The 19,926-nt window shown below is 45.4% G+C and overlaps 1 protein-coding gene across 4 annotated transcripts in view; it reads right to left on the reverse strand.

Annotated features, from left to right (window-relative positions):
• Positions 1 to 653: 653 nt before the first annotated feature.
• Positions 654 to 19,926, reverse strand: part of SEMA3F (semaphorin 3F) — a 98,085-nt gene continuing 78,812 nt past the window's right edge. For 2 of the 4 annotated variants that reach the window (XM_040358778.1, XM_040358776.1), the window contains 10 exons: positions 19,210 to 19,324; positions 19,056 to 19,125; positions 18,829 to 18,973; positions 16,096 to 16,318; positions 12,575 to 12,663; positions 11,551 to 11,592; positions 6,401 to 6,558; positions 6,147 to 6,214; positions 3,763 to 3,896; positions 654 to 1,740 (listed from right to left, as the gene is read on the reverse strand). In XM_040358778.1, coding sequence (XP_040214712.1) covers positions 1,339 to 1,740; positions 3,763 to 3,896; positions 6,147 to 6,214; positions 6,401 to 6,558; positions 11,551 to 11,592; positions 12,575 to 12,663; positions 16,096 to 16,318; positions 18,829 to 18,973; positions 19,056 to 19,125; positions 19,210 to 19,324 — 1,446 coding nt within the window. In that variant the 3' untranslated portion in view covers positions 654 to 1,338. Of the gene's footprint in view, positions 1,741 to 3,762; positions 3,897 to 6,146; positions 6,215 to 6,388; positions 6,559 to 11,550; positions 11,593 to 12,574; positions 12,664 to 16,095; positions 16,319 to 18,828; positions 18,974 to 19,055; positions 19,126 to 19,209; positions 19,325 to 19,926 lie in introns of all 4 variants that reach the window. The other 2 variants (XM_040358777.1, XM_040358775.1) reach the window with 1 other exon arrangement.

Below are 19,926 nucleotides of genomic sequence, written 5' to 3' on the forward strand. Positions count from 1 at the left end.
AACATGCTGACCTCTCCTCCCCTCCTCCTTATACACAATATCACGACACACTTACCTCTCCTCCCCTCTTCCTAATATACAAATAGCATGACACACTTTCCTCTCCCCCTAATACACAGATATCAGGACTCACTGACCTCACTTACTGCTGTGGCAATCATGACCGGAACCCCCTCGCCCCCTTCCCTGACCCATATTAGAAATGTGTATCTTCTCCCTTGTACTATCCAAGCATAAAACTCAGTACATAGTCAATGCTTTTAAAGATCCAGCTATATATAAGAAAGGAAGACTGGTCTTGCGTAAGATTCCCCCCCCCATATTGCTCCTCCCACATAATGCACAGTCCCAGACGCACGCGCCCAGTCCGAGATTGGGCGCGTCCAGACGCCATGTAGCAGAAAACATCCAATTTTTGATAAAGTGCAGGCGCTCATCCATGCAACACTGACATCTGTAGCACATTTGCACAACGGCAGATCTTTTTTTTTTTTTAGGTAGGCCATTGAAAATATGTATTTTTTTTTACATGAATAATTCCTCTAAAACAAAATAAAATAATGGAAGCTTTCAAAATATGATATTTGTCACAAATGTCTGGAGCCGGGTCCGCGGCTCAGTCCGCTCAGTGCAGCTATCGTCCTTCCTTTTTCTTCGCAGTGCTGTCAGATATTCCGTCTAGTTCGGGAATTTATGTACAGAAAAACAGACGCAACTTTCTACCGCGTAAAAAGGGGCGTGGTAAAACTCACCAGGCGGGGTCATGATCTAACCACAGAATGTTTGTCAGCAATTTTTTTTTTTTTTTTTAAGGAATGTCCTGCAGAGCAGTGGTGATGGTGGTCAGCACGCTATGCAGTAGTTATAGGCGATGCTCTGCAGCGGTCACACCGCTGGTCATTCAGTCCGAAGTGGGTAGTAAAAGGTGCAGTGCGCAGCAGAGTATGGAAGCGGAGATGTTCTGCAGGCCGGTCAATCCATCGGGGGATGGGGTAATGAGCTCTCGGACTTGGGATACAGTATACAAGAGAGAAATTTGAAGAATAGCAAATACCCCCCGGAGAAGTCAGTCCTCGTCTTCTCCAAAACTGGGCATTTCCGCGCCTCCCAATAAATAAAGTCTGAGAGACCCGTGAAAAGGCAACCTCTCCATCTTTCCTTATATATATATTTATATATAAATTTATATTTATATATTTATAGTTTTTTTTCTCCTTGATAAAAACAAAAAAAAGGTTCAGGTGAAAATAAAATAGGGGTTAGTCTGAAGGAGATGCGATGTGTTTTGGAAGTAAGGGAATGGTAGAAAGGAAGTCCCAATTTGCCAAGGGGGGGTTCTCATGTCTGTAGCTCCTCTGTGGGTGGGTGGTTCCTTCGGTTCCTCGCTCGTTTCTGATCCTGAAGGTCTTTTGCTTCGCTGAGGGCGGACCCGGAGGGGCGCCAGTATCCCTGGCAGTACTGGTTGATGAGTCCCATCTCTGGCTGGGAGAGAAGTTGCACTAACTCGTCGTAAGCGCCCGGTGGCCCGGCGGGGTGGGACGCCAGGGCAGAGGGATTGTCCGAGTGAAGAAGAGCTGCCGTCACGGCCTCGCTGCTGAGGACATGGAGCCGCACTCTTATGACCGTGTGTTTGAAGCTGTTCTCGGTAGCCGTGCAGTGGTATACGCCGGTGTCGGAGAGCTGGAGGGAGCGGATGAGTAGACCCTGGTCGGTCTTCAAGAAGCGTCCTTCCGATCGCAACTAGAGGAATAAAAAAGGGTACTGTATCAGAATGAATGTCTAACTCATTTTTCCTGGCGTAATATTAGACTGTGCTATAACTGCATTCATGTGATATTGCTTTGATGACTGCTGGAATTTATTATTACAGATCCCGGACGAGCCCCCATTTGTTATGCTAATTCTTGCTTCTTCAAGGAAACAAACCAGGAGTATATTAATGAGCCTTCACTAAACAAGAATGCTGCATCTACAAACTATTTACAATAACAGGAATACAAAACAAGACATTTTCCTGCGGTCGCTTGAAATACCGCAGGTCCTGCTTGCCATGGTAATTTCAGACCAGCTATAACAGAATCAAACTGACTTTTAGTGTATCCCTGTTGCATACAGACTAGTGCATTTGTTAGAAAAGGAAAAGTAGCATGTCCATGTGCGTATGTGTGCACATTTGTAGCACTCTGTATGTCTTCTATAGTATTCCTGTAACCAGGGCTTTTTTTCTAAGAGAATAGGTGCAGGAACTCCCTACTTCTGAGTCACCTGCTGTGTCCACCCCCTACCCACCTCCGAGCACCATTCGTTGGTTCCACTTCCTTCACACCTCCGAGCACCATTCCCTGGTTCCACCCCCTACCTACCTTTGAGCACCATTTCTTGGTTCCTTTCCCTACCCACCTCCAAGTACCATTCCCTGGTTGCACTCCCTACCCACCTCTGAGCACCATTCTTTGTTTACACTTCCTACCCACTTCCGAGCACCATTTCTTGGTTCCACTCCCTACCCACCTCCGAGCACCACTCTTTGGTTGCACTCCCTACACACCTCCGAGCACCATTCCCTGGTTCCACCCCCTACCTACCTCTGAGCACCATTCCTTGGTTCCACTCCCTACCAAACTCTGAGCATCATTTTTTGTTTTCACTCCCTACCCAAATCCGAGCACCAATTCTTGGTTCCATTCCCTACCCACCTCTGAGCACCATTCCCTGTTTCCACTCCCTACCCACCTCTGAGCACCATTCTTGGGATCCACTCCCTACCCACCTCCTAACACCATTTCTTGCTTCCACTCCCTACCCACCTCCGATCATCATTCTTTGTTTCCACTCCCTACTCACCTCCGAGTACCAATTCTTGGTTCCACTCCCTACCCACCTCCGAGCACCACTCTTTGGTTCCACTCCCTAAACACCTCCGAGCACCATTCCCTGGTCCCACCCCCTACCTACCTCTGAGCATCGTTCCTTGGTTCCACTCCCTACCAAACTCTGAGCATCATTCTTTGTTTTCACTCCCTACCCACCTCCGAGCACCAATTCTTGGTTCCATTCCCTACCCACCTCCGAGCACCATTCCCTGTTTCCACTCCCTACCCACCTCTGAGCACCATTCTTTGGTTCCACTCCCTACCCTATACAGATGTCACCAGCACAGGGGCTTCCGCAGATTTTGAAGATTCCCCCTCACCTCTTGCTTTGATGACTGTTGGAATTTATTACAGATCCCGGACGAGCCCCCATTTGTTATGCTAATTCTTGCTTTTTCAAGGAAACAAACCAGGAGTATATTAAATGAGCCTTCACTAAACAAGAATGCTGCATCTACAAACTATTTACAATTACAGGAATACAAAACAAGACATTTTCATGCGGTAACTTGAAAAATACCTCAGGTCCTGTTTGCCACGGTCATTTCAGACCAGCTATAACAGAATCAAATTGACTTTTAGTGTATCCCTGTTGCATACAGACTAGTGCACTTGTTAGAAAAGGAAAAGTAGCGTGCCCGTGTGTGTATGTGTGCACATTTGCAGCACTTTGTATGCCTTGTATAGTATTCCTGCAACTGTAGTTTGTAGACACAGCAGTCTTGTTTACTCAAGGGACGCTAATATACTGGGTTGTTTCCTTATCTTTAGAGCTAGACAAAATAGCAAGAATTAGCAAAATTATTTGAATTTCCCCTTCACCCTTCTCAAATCAAGGTGTGAATCTCCCCAATACCATTTGCACCCTTTGATACAAGATGTGTCTCACCTCTTTCTTTCGGTCCGAGTTGTCTTTCTGGAAGATCCATTTTACGATGGCCTGGGGTGAGCGTGGTTGACATTCCAGGAAGGCAGAACTACCTTCCACTCCATACTGTGCCGAATCCATCCCATTCTTATTGGCTGTAACAAGCAATTAAGATAGTTGATGAGTTACATAGGCACCTTATACAAAAGCTGCATAGTAGGTTAGCTGAAAGCCGGTATTAGGCTTGCGGTGGAGTGCCTGCTTTTCAAGGTAATGGTTAGAAAAGGGGGTGGATGGAGGCTTACCAGAAAGCTGAAGGTGGGTGTAGCTAGTGAAGTGTTGGATCATTATTAGTAAAACATACAGGAAACGGGGCAGTGACACAAACTGCAGGACTGCTCAACTATGAATTTATTTACATCAACTTTTCCTCCAGAAAAGAAAAATAACAATCTGATAGTGAAAGATGTACAGCGGAATCTTGGATCCGTTCCAGGAGAATGCTCGTAATCCAAATCAAAGCGAGTTTCCCCAAAGAAGTCAATGGAAACCAAAATAATTTGTTCCCGCATTGACTTCTATGGCATGCAATACCGCATGTGGCCAGAGGTGGGGGGAGGGCGCCGGAGAGCCTTGGAAATACAGTGGAACCTTCGGATTACGAGCATAATCCGTTCCAGGAGAACGCTCGTAATCCAAGGTACTCGCATATCAAAGCGAGTTTCCCCATAGAAGTCAATGGAAAAGAAAATAATTTGTTCCGCATTGACTTCAATGGCATGCAATCAGGCCCGTCGCTACAGGACAGGCAAAACAAACAATTGCTTGGGGCCCCGAGCTGGCCTGGGGCCTCCAACTTCCCCTTCCCAGGCTGTAGCATGGCCGAGCTCCTCTTCCTTCTGACAGGAAGTGCACACTGAGTGCTCACTTCCATTCAGTCCGGCCGGGAATACAGGAAACTGAATCTCCTGTACCACGCGCGGTACCCGGCCCGACCCTGGCACTATCTGATAGGGGACTGGGGACCCATAATAATAGTACACCGGACTGACAGGAGGAAGAGGAGCTCAGCCACGCTACAGCTTGGGGCCCCCAAATTCCTTCAAACGGCCCTGCATGCAATACCGCATGTGGGGGGGGGGGGGCGCGGGAGAGCATCGGAAATGGCTGAAAAAGGCCAGAGGACAGTTCGGCTGACCTTGGCAAACCTCAGAAAGACTCAGTTCCCGAGCCTTTCCTAGGTTTGCTGAGGTCAGCCGAGCTCTCCTCGGGCCTTTCCGAATGGCGCCCCCCTACCTCAGGCCAAAAGCGGTACTGCGCACGGCTTTAGCCTGAATCCTGCTCGTTTTGCGAGAAAACTTTTGCAAACCAAGTTAGGATATTTTAAAATACAATGCTCGTATTACGAAACGCTCGTTAACCGCATTACTCTACGCAATCCGAGGTTCCACTGTACTCGGGACAGCTTGGCTGAACTCGGAAACCCTCTGAAAGGCACGGGAACAGAGTATTTCTGAACGGCTCCGGCACCCCCCCACCACCTCTGGCCAAATGCGGTACTGCACACCGCTGTGGCTTGAATCCTGCTTGTATTGTGAGACAACACTCGCAAACCCAAAAAAGGGGGGGGAGGGGGAATAACATATAAGCACTCACATTGGCCCACATCCGAAATAGTAGTTCAACATCACCAGGAGATTCTTTTTTCTCCTCTCATTGGGGTAGGTTTCCTGTCCAAGCCAGCACACTAGCATGCATCTATATATGCACATAATACCTGTATACATATATATACTTTATGATTATGTTTTTGGTTATTTATATTTGTCTTAACAGCTTACCAACGCATCACCTGGTACCTTTTTTACCTGTGATTCCAATGATTCGTGATGAACTGGATGGCCACCAACCTTTTGGTATTTTTTGAGTCTTTCGTTGCATGTTGGCTCTCAATATTTTTATTGGATTATGTTTCTATGTTGTTTGTATGTTAAAAATGTATATTTCTGTTCAGACATACAAGTAGCAATATCTTCTTGTCATAAAATCTCAAAGCTCGTCCCGAAGAAGCCGAAAGGCGAAACGCGTTGGCGAGATAAATATATTGCTTTATATGTATTTATGTATTTTTCTTAACATATATTGAAATTTATTTGTATATTTGTATTTTTGTAATTAAATTTATTTTTTATGAACTCTAAATGTCCCTGTGATTGCCCTTGAAAGTCCGCCATGTCACTACCTAGTGTAGTACAACCCCCTTCTTCTTGAACACTCGCAAACCGAGTCAGGGTTTAAAGAAAATAAACTCGCCGTGCATCGCAATATTAGCGAGTGGCAAAGAAAAGTGTTGTGGCCGATGATTTGATTTCTTAATTTCTGGTACTTTAATACCAAGACCTTACCATTGGAATTGTACCCTCTGCACTGCCTTATGGGGTTTCCATGTCTGACATCCTGACGGCGGCTTCGTCTGTTCAGGGTAAAAGAGCCGGAAGCAGACAGAGGAGAAGAAGAAGACGTGGCGGGGGGGGAGGGAAGAAAAATGGAGCAAGAGAAGATAAAAGATACATATGTTAGACTGGTAATTAAGAACGGGAGCTCTGTATATCATATTCTTCCCTGCCAGCCAATCCCCCTGGCTCACCCCTCTGCGTACCGCTTGGAGGATGCTGAATAGCGGGAGCACGTCTTCCCATCCCAGGCGCAGTACGGGTCTCTGGCGAGGCAACAATCGGCGCAAGCTTCTCCGTAGACGTCGCAGCGATGGAGGGCCAGGTGCGTCACGCCGGACTCGGATGACACATAGAGCTGTTGCTGTAAGATGAATAAAGAGGGTTCTAAGTGAGGTACAAAACAGCAGATTGGACTCGGCTACAACTAGTTATCAATTTCACTGATATACGTTACATTTGTGCTAGAAACGCCTAAATATCAAATAAAATTGCAAAACAGAGGAGCGCTCACCGATGTTCAAACAGAAAAAAAAAACATCTAAATACATGTACAGTGGAACCTCGGTTTACGAGTAACGCGGTTAACGAGCATTTTGAAAGACGAGCAACTTTTTTTTTTAACCACTTAAGACCCGGACCAAAAAATACCACCAAAAGAAAGCTCTATTTGTGAGAAAAAAAGGACGCCAATTTTATTTGGGAGCCACATCGCACGACCACGCAATTGTCAGTTAAAGCGACGCAGTGTCGATTCGTCACTGCGTCGCTTTAACTGACAATTGCGTGGTCGTGCGATGTGGCTCCCAAATAAAATTGGCGTCCTTTTTTTCTCACAAATAGAGCTTTCTTTTGGTGGTATTTGATCACCTCTGCGGTTTTTATTTTTTTTGCGCTATAAACAAAAATAGAAGCAAAATTTTTGAAAAAAATGCAATATTTTTTACTTTTAGCTGTAGTAAAATATCCCCAAAAAAATTAATAAAAAAAATGTTTTTTTTCCCTCAGTTTAGGCCGATACGTATTCTTCTACCTATTTTTGGTAAAAAATAAAAGCAATAAGCGTTTAACGATTGGTTTGCGCAAAATTTATAGCGTTTACAATATAGGGGATAGTTTTATGGCATTTTTATAAATATTTTTTTTTTACTAATAATGGCGGCGATCAGCGATTTTTTTTTCGTGACTGCGACATTATGGTGGACACATCGGACAATTTTGACAAATTTTTGGGACCATTGATATTTTCACAGCAAAAAGTGTTATAAAAATGCACTGATTACTGTAAACATGTCAATTGCAGTTCAGGAGTTAACCACTAGGGGGCGCTGTAGGGGTTAGGTGTGACCTCATATGTGTTCCTAACTGTAGGGGGCGGGGCTGGACTTGTGACGTCACTGATTGTCTTTCCCTATATCAGGGAACAGACGATCAGTGACACTGCCACTGAAGAACGGGGAAGCTGTGTTTACACTCCCCTCTTACCGTTCTTCAGCTCCTGTGACCGATCGCGGGACACCGGCGGTGATCGGGTCCCGCGGCCGCGGTCACGGAGCTTCGGACCAGGTCGCGGGTGCACGGGTTTGAAAAGTCGGTGCTCCCAAGGCCGTAGGTCCCCCAAACAGAAAACTTTGCACACTTATAAAGTGGGGCTACATGTGTGCCAAGTCTGGGGTCCAGGAGACTTACGGCCGGCCGGTACCGCGTCCCCAAATTTACCGGAGAAATTACCATTTAACATGGGAGTCTATGGAAGGGGTTTCCGGATTTGAAAAATGGGTGCTCCCCGGCCGTAGGTACCCCAAACAGAAAACTCTGCACACTTATAAAGGAAGAGTGGGGCTACGTGTGTACCACGTTTGGGGTCCAGGGGACCTACGGCCGGCTGGTACCGGATCCCCAAACTTACTGGAGAAATTACCATTTAACATGGGAGTCTATGGAAGGGGTTTCCAGATTTGAAAAATGGGTGCTCCCCGGCTGTAGGTCCCCCAAACAGAAAACTCTGCACACTTATAAAAAAAGAGTGGAGCTACGTGTGTGCCAAGTTTGGGGTCCAGGGGACCTACGGTCGGCCGGTACTGGATCCCCAAAGTTACAGGAGAAATTACCATTTAACATGGGAGTCTATGGAAGGGGTGCCGGCTTTGAAAAATCGGTGCTCCCCAGTCGTAGGTACCGGGTCCCCAAAGTCTGGGAGATCAGGCATAAAAAGGTGACTCGAGTATAAGGCCGAGGGGGGGCATTTTCAGCACCAAAAAATGTGCTGAAAAACTCAGCGTATACTCGAGTATATACGATAATTGCTACCTAGTCATTCCATAGTTTCATGGGACAATAAAAGTATCAATAATTCATCATATATAGACCAACAAAAATAAAAAAAATTTAACATCTGAAAATCGACAGACTTTAATTTCTGTTCACATAAAAGAATATTTAAATGAAATCCAAGTATAGAGAATGGCGTCCGTGTTACAAAGTTCTCGCTTTTCTGTACATATGTTTATCCCAAAATCCAGTGACCTCCAATCGTCCCAAACACCTCCGAGTCCCGCACATGAAGATTATCCATATATTACTGACAATAAACTTTCCCAGCTGACGGCCGCCGAGGGAATTGTCCTGGAATCAGATTCCATCACAACAGGAAGTATAATGTTCGGAGACGTTGGAACGTCGCTCCTTCTAAAATGAGGCTTAGAATAGAACTTCACCTTTGTATGAGTTTTGGTGGTAAATATATACAGGGAAATTCGGCTTTTCATTACATTTGTCCTCTTTCTTCAGACACTGATGGATTTCCTTTTTTTTTTGCATTTAGGAATTTTTAATATAGAGAATGTGTCTACTGAAGAAAGGTTTCCACCAATGGTTTCCTCAGAGATCACACTTCTTACTCCTGTCCACTATAGAGATTACTCCTGTCTGCTATAGAGATTACTATTGTCCACTATAGAGATTACTTCTGTCCGCTATAGAGATTACTCCTGTCTGCTATAGAGAGTACTCCTGTCCACTATAGAGATTACTCCTGTCCACTATAGAGAGTACTCCTGTCCACTATAGAGAGTACTCTTGTCCACTATAGAGAGTACTCCTGTCCACTATAGAGATTACTCCTGTCCACTATAGAGATTACTCCTGTCCACTATAGAGATTACTCCTGTCCACTATAGAGAGTACTCCTGTCCACTATAGAGAGTACTCCTGTCCACTATAGAGATTACTCCTGTCCACTATAGAGATAGCTCCTGTCCACTATAGAGATTACTCCTGTCCACTATAGAGATTACTCCTGTCCACTATAGAGATAGCTCCTGTCCACTATAGAGATAACTCCTGTCCACTATAGAGATAGCTCCTGCCCACTATAGAGATAACTCCTGTCCACTATAGAGATTACTCCTGTCCACTATAGAGATAACTCCTGTCCACTATAGAGATTACTCCTGTCCACTATAGAGATTACTCCTGTCCACTATAGAGAGTACTCCTGTCCACTATAGAGATTACTCCTGTCCACTATAGAGATTACTCCTGTCCACTATAGAGATTGCTCCTGTCCACTATAGAGAGTACTCCTGTCCACTATAGAGAGTACTCCTGTCCACTATAGAGATTACTCCTGTCCACTATAGAGATAGCTCCTGTCCACTATAGAGATTACTCCTGTCCACTATAGAGATTACTCCTGTCCACTATAGAGATAGCTCCTGTCCACTATAGAGATAACTCCTGTCCACTATAGAGATAGCTCCTGCCCACTATAGAGATAACTCCTGTCCACTATAGAGATTACTCCTGTCCACTATAGAGATTACTCCTGTCCACTATAGAGATTACTCCTGTCCACTATAGAGATTACTCCTGTCCACTATAGAGATTACTCCTGTCCACTATAGAGATAGCTCCTGTCCACTATAGAGATTACTCCTGTCCACTATAGAGATAGCTCCTGTCCACTATAGAGATAACTCCTGTCCACTATAGAGATAGCTCCTGCCCACTATAGAGATAACTCCTGTCCACTATAGAGATTACTCCTGTCCACTATAGAGATTGCTCCTGTCTACTATAGAGAGTACTCCTGTCCACTATAGAGAGTACTCCTGTCCACTATAGAGATTGCTCCTGTCCACTATATAGATTACTCCTGTCCACTATAGAGATTACTCCTGTCCACTATAGAGATAACTCCTGTCCACTATAGAGATTACTCCTGTCCACTATAGAGAGTACTCCTGTCCACTATAGAGATAACTCCTGTCCACTATAGAGATTACTCCTGTCCACTATAGAGAGTACTCCTGTCCACTATAGAGATTGCTCCTGTCTACTATAGAGAGTACTCCTGTCCACTATAGAGAGTACTCCTGTCCACTATAGAGATTGCTCCTGTCCACTATATAGATTACTCCTGTCCACTATAGAGAGTACTCCTGTCCACTATAGAGAGTACTCCTGTCCACTATAGAGAGTACTCCTGTCCACTATAGAGAGTACTCCTGTCCACTATAGAGAGTACTCCTGTCCACTATAGAGATTACTCCTGTCCACTATAGAGATTACTCCTGTCCACTATAGAGATAACTCCTGTCCACTATAGAGATTACTCCTGTCCACTATAGAGATAACTCCTGCCCACTATAGAGATAACTCCTGTCCACTATAGAGATTACTCCTGTCCACTATAGAGATTACTCCTGTCCACTATAGAGATTACTCCTGTCCACTATAGAGATTACTCCTGTCCACTATAGAGATTACTCCTGTCCACTATAGAGATAGCTCCTGTCCACTATAGAGATTACTCCTGTCCACTATAGAGAGTACTCCTGTCCACTATAGAGAGTACTCCTGTCCACTATAGAGAGTACTCCTGTCCACTATAGAGAGTACTCCTGTCCACTATAGAGAGTACTCCTGTCCACTATAGAGAGTACTCCTGTCCACTATAGAGAGTACTCCTGTCCACTATAGAGATTACTCCTGTCCACTAATTCTGGATGAGCACTTGGCTGTTGGTACATAAAGGAATGACGGCTCTGCCCGCGGTCCCCGAAATGCGGACTAATCCTCCTATTTTCGGCTATGAGATGGAATGCGACTTGTGAATATCTTTAGTTCTACGAAGCCTTGGATTTGGTTGGAGGACTTTTTGATTTCATTGGTCTCTTCCCACCATAAACTGTCTGGTTATATTGTGTCATTGCCAAACATTACAATGGTAAAATGTTGACTTTGTCAGGTTTGCAAAACATAAAAGGTTTACACATCAGAAGTACAGAAATCAAATATTACATTGCGAAGAATCAGCACTTTTGATAGAAAATGAATGCAGGAATGGACTTACCCGTTTCGAAGAAATTTTCATGGATCTTATTGGTTTTGGTTCCTAAAAGATAAAACTGGTAAGTTACATCAGTAGAAGGTAAAGTACAGAAAACTTACATAGTTACAATTCCTAGAATTCACTTTCCCCCTTTTTTAATAGTTACACAGTAAGCCCAAAGTAAACGTCGTAACTTTACTGCGTCGGCCGCGCGTACGTTCGGGAATTCGCGTATCTAGCTAATTTGCATACTCAACGTGGAATTCGACGGAATCGCCACCTAGCGGTCAAAAAAAAAATACAGTTTAGATCCGACGGCGAAAGAGACTTACGCCTGTCGGATCTAATGGATATCTGTGCGTAACTGATTCTAAGAATCAGGCGCATAGATACGACGGGTCAGATTAGGACTTACGACGGCGTACATGGCGCTGCGCCGTCGTAAGCCCTTTGAGAATCTGGGCCTATGTATCTAATGGTGCACATTTATAGAATATGTTTCTGTGTAGATGTGTCCCGTATGTATCATTTATTATATGATATTCTGTGTCTAGTTTTAAACAAACCAACTTGATACTTTTTTTTTTTTTTAATATATGGTGAAAATGGCAGCATGCCAAGCAGATTGAGTATCTTTGTAATTATACTCTTTGCAATTATGTAAGTTAATTGATCACAGCTGCTTTGGGTTCAGCCAAGTTGAGGACTTCTCCACCTGTTAATTCCTACTCAGTACGAACGAAATGCGTCAGTCTGCCTTGCACTGGACCATTCATTAAACTTTTAACTTGGAACGCAGCGACCTTTCCTTTCGCTAGCACTGAATCCTGTAATGGATCTGTCACACAGCTCTGCCTTGCTGTGCCGCAAAATTGATGAGCGCCCCCCCAGCGTCTATCCTAATTCAGACATTTATCTTGTCCCTCGCCCCTCAGGAGGAACTGCGCTATTCCGTTGCCAATAAAGTGCCAGACAAAAAAAAAAAAAAAAAAACTTTGATAAAGCTGGTAAAATTGAATGGAAGTCTCGAAACTTTATCTCATACCTTAAACACTTCCACCTCTTCCAGGATCAGCTCTTCCGTCTCCAGGTCGTCCTTCGGCAGGACAATCACCTTCTGCACTGTACCCAGATCTGAGGAGGAACAGCCGCCTTTAAAGTCTCTCTCACAATAATACATTTCTTTACTTTCATCAAAGAGATACTTCAATCAATCTCATGGACAATGCCCCATGCTGAGGACATCTCAATAAACACTTCTGCCATTCAGAGCCAGAAGTCAACACTTCGCTCAGCTGATGGCTCTCAATCCCAAAAGAAGGGAGAAGGGAGGAGAAGGGAGAAGAAGAGAGAAGAGAGAAGAAAAAGTAGAGAGAAGAAGAAGCGAGAAGAAGAGAGAAGAGAGAGAAGAAGAAGAAAAAAGAAGTTAGAAGAAGAAGAAGAGAAAATAAGAATAGAGAAGAAAAAGAAGAGAGAAGAAGAAGAGAGAAGAAAAAGAAGAGAGAAGAAAAAGAAGAGAGAAGAAGAAGAGAGAAGAAAAAGAAGAGAGAAGAGAAAAGAGGAAGAAGAAGAAGAAGAAGAGAAAAGAGGAAGAAGAAGAAGAGAAAAGAGGAAGAAGAAGAAGAAGAGAAAAGAGGAAGAAGAAGAAGAAGAGAAAAGAGGAAGAAGAAGAAGAAGAAGAGAAAAGAGGAGGAAGAAGAAGAAGAAGAAGAAGAAGAAGAAGAAGAAGAAGAAGAAGAAGAAGAAGAAGAAGAAGAAGAAGAAGAAGAAGAAGAAGAAGAAGAAGAAGAAGAGAATAAAAAAGAGAGAAGAAGAGAGAAGAGGTGAGAAGAAGAGAGAAGAAGAGAGAAGAGAGAAGATGAAGAAGAAGAGAGAAGAGGAGAGAAGAAGAAAGAAGAGGAGAGAATAAGAGAGAAGAAGAGAGAAGAGAGGAGAAGAAGAGAAAAGAAGTGAGAAGAAGAAGAGAGAATAAAGAAGAGAGAAAAAGGAGAAGAAGAAGAAGATAATAAAGAAGAAGAGAGAAGAAGAAGAGAAAAGAAGAGAGAAGAAGAGAAGTGAGAAGAAGAAGAAGAGAATAAAGAAGAGAGAAGAAGGAGAAGAAGAAGAAGACGAAGAAGAGAATAAAGAAGAAGAAGAAGAAGAAGAAGAAGAAGAAGAAGAAGAAGAAGAAGAAGAAGAAGAAGAAGAAGAAGAAGAAGAAACAAAAAAGACAAACCTTTAATATCACTTTAAATCTACTCCCCCCCCCCCCCAGACTGACAATTCTGCTGTCCGTTGTGCCTCCTGTGCTCCTTCATCCAGAGTGATATATCTCTAATACAGGAGGTGTGTTACTGGCCAGATCACCAGGTGAAAACAAAGAGAATAAAAGCAGAGAAAATAAAACTTATGCAGCCACCACATCTAATGACTGGTAAGCTGCAATTGATTACATTTTTGGTTTTGGGGTTAATGCCGCTTTAAACGGTGTAACAAATAAAAAAAGATATATTTTTAAAAATGTATAGAAATATTTTAGGTATGAAAATTAGTCACATAGTTATTAAAATAACTGGCACATGCTGACTCTGCTAGATGTGGCCCGGGCACAGGGAGTACAGCATGGATTCTGCTTACTTCTCCGGGAAGGCACAGACACTAAATTATTCAGACTGTCTGGTTCAGGAGAACACCTGATTTTTATATTAGCGGCTCTTCTTGCTTCTCAAACTGGGAAAGAATTTCTCAGTTTCTTAATATTTTTTTTTAACTATATGTTATTTCTTGAATAAAAAAAAATCTTAAATATATACCTTAAAAAATCTCAATATAAAACAAACGCATGAAAAAAATCAAAAACTATTTTTTTTTTTTATAAACGTATTAAACGCTCAACATTCTAGTTTATTCCAACCCTCTGGTCTAAAAACAGTCAAATCTTTTGAAATGTATTTAAAGGAAGAAGAAGATACCCCCCCCCCCCCCCTCGGTGAAATATGTACATTGCAGGGATTTTGACAAATTTTGTTGCAGATTCCTTCCTTTTGCTATTCTGGAGAAATAGCGGTTTGTTTCTCTGTGTCCATGTGCAAAGTGCAGGTGAATGGAAGTGACTTTATAATTATCAATCAGCTGCTGCACTTGCAGGGCTCTAATGGTAGGGTCTTCATCCCTTTAGACATCTTACCAACAATTACAACAGATTCAAGTAGATCTGCGCTTTATTTGCGCAGGCACAGGGCAACGATTTTGCCCTGCGCCCACGCAAATATTTTGCGCTGCCCTCGATTCACGGAGCAGTAGCTCCGTAAATTGCGAGGGCGCGCCGGCAAAATTGCCCGGCGTAAGCGCGCGCAATGTAAATGATCCCGCCGGGGGCGGGAATCATTTAAATTAGGCGCGTTCCCGCACCGAGCGTAGAGCGCATGCTCCGTCGGGAAACTTTCCCGACGTGCATTGCGGCAAATGACGTCGCAAGGACGTCATTTGCTTCAGAGTGAACGTGAATGGCGTCCAGCGCCATTCACGAATCACTTACGCAAACGACGTAGATTTTAAATCTCGCAACGCGGGAACGTGGGTATCCTATAGCATTGGCTGCGCCTGCTATTAGGATGTGTAACGTTACGCGAAACCTGACGTACGCAAACTACGTAATTTGCGTACGCAGGGCTCGCGCAACGTTGTGAATCAGTGTTAGTATGCAATTTGCATACTATACACAGATCACAATGGGAGCGCCCCCTAGCGGTCATCGCTAGAATGCAGCCTAAAATCTGCGTGGCATAAGAGCCTTATGCCACGCAGATTTTAGGCTGCAGTTGGCGTAGCGATGTTCCTGAATGAGGAGCATTCGCTACGCCGGAGCAAGTAAGCAATTGCGCCGTGTAACCTATGGTTACACAGGCGCAATTGCTTCTTGAATCTGGGCCAATGAAATTTTAGTTGCAGGGGATGCCCAATATCTTAGTGCAGACTTCTTGGGAAAATCAGTGAGCCAATCACACAAGCAGGAAATTACATTTTCAGGGGGCGTTCAGTATACCATCTTTGTACAGAGCGCCCCCATTATATTTTACAGCCAATTACAGCCCAGCAAATTGAAAGGAGAGGTCATTATATTAACATTCAATTACAATATTACCTGTGTAGTGATTGTATTTGCTATAGTCATTTTTTTTTTAATTTGTTATTTTTCCCCCCACAAAAGTGGAGTTACTCGTTAAGCCAGTGTTTGTGTACACCCCCCCCCCCCCCCCCCCTTCTGCAATTCTCTGATTTGCACGGTTTTCCATCTCCATTCCTTAGTGAGAATCACCTCCAATCTTCCGTCTGCTGCGGATCCGATTCCGGCATAGCCTCAATTCGGACTCATCAAATCAACAATCAGCTATCGGAGCCGCCAATCAGGAGACGGTGCCGACGGAGATCTCCGCACTGGCTCGTAATTTAACCTCCTTTGATACTCACAAATCACCATCAAAGATACAAGATGGCGAAGATGCCCCTTTGATTAAAGCGTCCTGATGAAGAGGGCACTTTGTAGAGTCGGATAATTACAGTGCTAGGAAAAAAAGAAAAAGTTACCTGTTCCTAAAAAGAGAACCTCGTATCTCCCGTCCGCCGCGTCCACCTGGTCCACCGCGATGGTGGTGAATCTGTAGTTGACGTTCGTTCGCACAAGCAGCGGCTGCCGGTGCACGGGGTACACGGGGTTGTACATGACCGGGTGGGTCCGCATGAAGTTGATGACTTCGTCAGGGTAGTCTTTGGTGGATTTCATGGAAGGTGTGAAAGTGCCTCCTGGACACTGCATGGGAAAATGTCCGAAAGATAGAAGAAAATTCAGCATGAGAAACATAAAAAAAAAAAGAAAAAGAAACAATGTTGCTCTTCTAATATCTCAAAACACCAACGCTGAAAATAAACATTTTATGCAAAACTGATAACTCAAATGTGATACAATGTGTAAAGCCCGTCTCCCATACAGGAAGTACAGTTTTTTTCACCAGTCTGAAGGTGATGGTCACTGATGTGCAGCTCTCTGCATGATGTCACCAGATCCTTAATGGTTCCAACAGGGATCAGGAGATTGGTGTTATCCTCATCCAATCCTACAGTTGGAACGCTAAGATGGATGGTGCCTGGGCCCAGCTACAATGAGATCGGAACAAACGTTTGGGTATTACCTGTAGTGCGACCTTCTGCCACTGGACACTGCGTATATGGAACTCTGTGCAATAATGACCAACCAAGGTGTTTCCAGTAGAGTGCTGTACAGGACCAGGGAAGGGCACCCCAAGAAAGGGGTATCGAGTCCCTGAGGGTCTACTTAGACATTGAACTGGACACTGCATATATGGAACTCTGTGCAATCATGACCAACCAAGGTGTTTCCAGGTCCAAGGAAGGGAACCCCAAGAAAGGGGTATCGAGTCCCCAAGGGTCTACTTAGACATTGCACTGGACACTGAGTATATGGAACTCTGTGCAATAATGACCAAGCAAGGTTTTTCCAGTATGGTGCTGCACAGATCCAGGGAAGGGAACCCCAAGAAAGGGCGACCGAGTCCCTGAGGGTCTACTTAGACATTGCACTGGACACTGAATATATGGAACTCTGTGCAATAATGACCAACCAAGGCTTTTCCAGTAGGGTTCTGCACAGATCCAGGGAAGGGAACCCCAAGAAAGGGCGACCGAGTCCCTGAGGGTCTACTTAAACATTGCACTGGACACTGCATATATGGAACTCTGTGCAATCATGACCAACCAAGGTGTTTCCAGGTCCAAGGAAGGGAACCCCAACCCCAAGGGAATCCCTGAGGGTCTACTTAGACATTGCATTCCATAATGAGTGAAGGGCTTGAAGACTGCATGTGGTTAAATAACGAAAAAAATCACCAGAATACGATAATTAAACCGTGATGTATAAAATACCTCCAGTTATTGAGCCATCATATCGTACATAGAGTCCCACTAAGTCTGGAAATATTTCATACATTACCAGTTAATTAATGTAACCCCCCCACATATCTGGACAGTGAAAGTGGGCCTACATAGAATGACATCATGCCACTCTCTTATCATCGCATGGAGGAAACCTTTTTCATTGGACCACACAACACCACGTTTTCAATGTGTCTGGCTGTAATGTATTTGAAAGTCACAGGGGTGTTTATATACATTCATAGTGTGGATGACCAGTAATACTACCTCCTTGAGTACCAGGGTGGTTGATCGGCAGCTGAAAGCCAGCTTCTTGGTTTGAGAGCGTTTTTTTTTTAAATTCTGACTCGGTTTGCGAGTGTTGTCTCGCAAGACGAGCAGAATTCAACCTAATAGGGCCTGACGTGCGGGGGTGCCAGAGCCAAGCAGAGCCAAACAGCAACGATTGTAGCCGATCGCTGCCGTTCGGCAATGCTCGGAAAGACACTGAAAAAACGGGAATACTCAGTTTCTGAGCCTTTTCGACGTTTGCCGAGGTCAGACGACGTGTCCTCGGGCCATTCCAGCCATTCTCCAAGGCTCTCCGGCGCCCCCCACACCTCTGGCCGCATGCGGTATTGCATCTCATTGAAGTCAATGTGGAACAAATTATTTTTGTTTCCATTGACTTCAATGGGAAAACTCGCTTTGATATGCGAGTACTTTGGATTACGAGCATTCTCCTAGAACAGATTATGCTCGGAATCCAGGCAGCCGCAGGCACCGGGCATCTGAGAAGCGGCAGGGATCGAGGCACCAAGCAGCATCAGGAATCGGGAATCTGAGGAGGGGCAGGGCACCAAGCAGCGGCAATAATCGGGCATCTGAGGAGTGGCAGGGATCGAGGCACCAAGCAGCGGCAGGAATCGGGAATCTGAGGAGGGGCAGGGCACCAAGCAGCGGCAATAATCGGGCATCTGAGGAGTGGCAGGGATCGAGGCACCAAGCAGCGGCAGGAATCGGGAATCTGAGGAGGGGCAGGGCACCAAGCAGCGGCAAGGATCGGGCATCTGAGGAGCGGCGGGGATCAGGGCACCAAGCAGCGGCAGGAATCGGGAATCTGAGGAGGGGCAGGGCACCAAGCAGCAGCAGGGATCAGGCATCTGAGGAGGGGCAGGGATCGGGGGAACCAAGCAGCGGCATGAATCGGGAATCTGAGGAGGGGCAGGGCACCAAGCAGCGGCAAGGATCGGGCATCTGAGGAGCGGAGGGGATCCGGGCACCAAGAAGCGGCAGGGATCGGGCATCTGAGGAGGGGCGGGGCACCAAGAGGTTCAACGGTATATGGGTTTTGTGGCGGGAAGAAGTAACTTATGGCGGAATCATGCTTACCGTGCCAGGGCGGGGGTAGGGGATCTTCCCTGTATACGGTATCCACTGATAGTTGGGGCCCTCCTTGTGAGCAAAGGGCCCATTGAACACCATCCGGATGTCGGCCATGGAATACACACACACCGCCGATCCCTTAAACACGGAGCTGAAGAGGGAAGGGACAATCAGAAAGGAAGGGACCTCTCAGACGAGAGGAAAGATCCATAAGGAGAGAATGGCGTGCTTACCCAGAACTCGAAAAGACGGCATAGATGACCGGATTCTTACTGTCCTGTGTCTGCTGGATGAAGACGTCCTCTGCAAAAGATTCAAATACATTTTATAAAGCAGAACACCAAATAGGAAAGAAAAACCCAACAGAAACCTTCACCCGCTACGTACGCAATTCATCGAAATGTGTCTCTATTCCGTCCGCACCGGGCACCGAGCAAATGAGCCGGGCTTTCAGGAACGTGCTCCATTTGTTCACCAGACAGCAGTGACCACCGTCGTCATTCTGTAAGAAGCGACACCATACAGAAACATAGAATCAGACTCAACATTTTAATGCAAGCTTGGGAGTAAACGCTGCGGCGTCTCGTCTATCCAATTCTTACGTCGTTTTTTTGGGGTTTCCGCTAAGAACAAATGGAGACCAGAGATGAGCAGAACTGTCCCTTTGCTAAAAATGAATTGGATTTGATGGGGAAGGCAGAATGAAGACAGTTTTGGGTGGTCTATGAGTATCCAGTGGCAGCTGGTGGTTTTTTGTTTTGGGGGGGCAGCAAACAACATTTTCTCCCGCGGAACCTCAAATCCCCCATCCCAACCCCCCCTCCGCTGTCTGGCGGTCGGTCCACCAGCACTTCCCATCTAGGCGGCGGGCATCGACGGGGATCGGGCATCGGCAGGTTTCCGAGGAGCTGCGGGGATCGGGGCACCAAGCAGCCGCAGGGACCGGGCATCTGAGGAGTGGCAGGGATCGAGGCACCAAGCAGCGGCAGGAATCGGGAATCTGAGGAGGGGCAGGGCACCAAGCAGCGGCAAGGATCGGGCCTCTGAAGAGCAGCGGGGATCAGGGCACCAAGCAGTGGCAGGGATCAGGCATCTGAGGAGGGG

The sequence above is a fragment of the Rana temporaria genome, chromosome 7 (genome assembly GCF_905171775.1).
Source record: "Rana temporaria chromosome 7, aRanTem1.1, whole genome shotgun sequence".
In the NCBI taxonomy this organism is placed as follows: domain Eukaryota; kingdom Metazoa; phylum Chordata; class Amphibia; order Anura; family Ranidae; genus Rana; species Rana temporaria.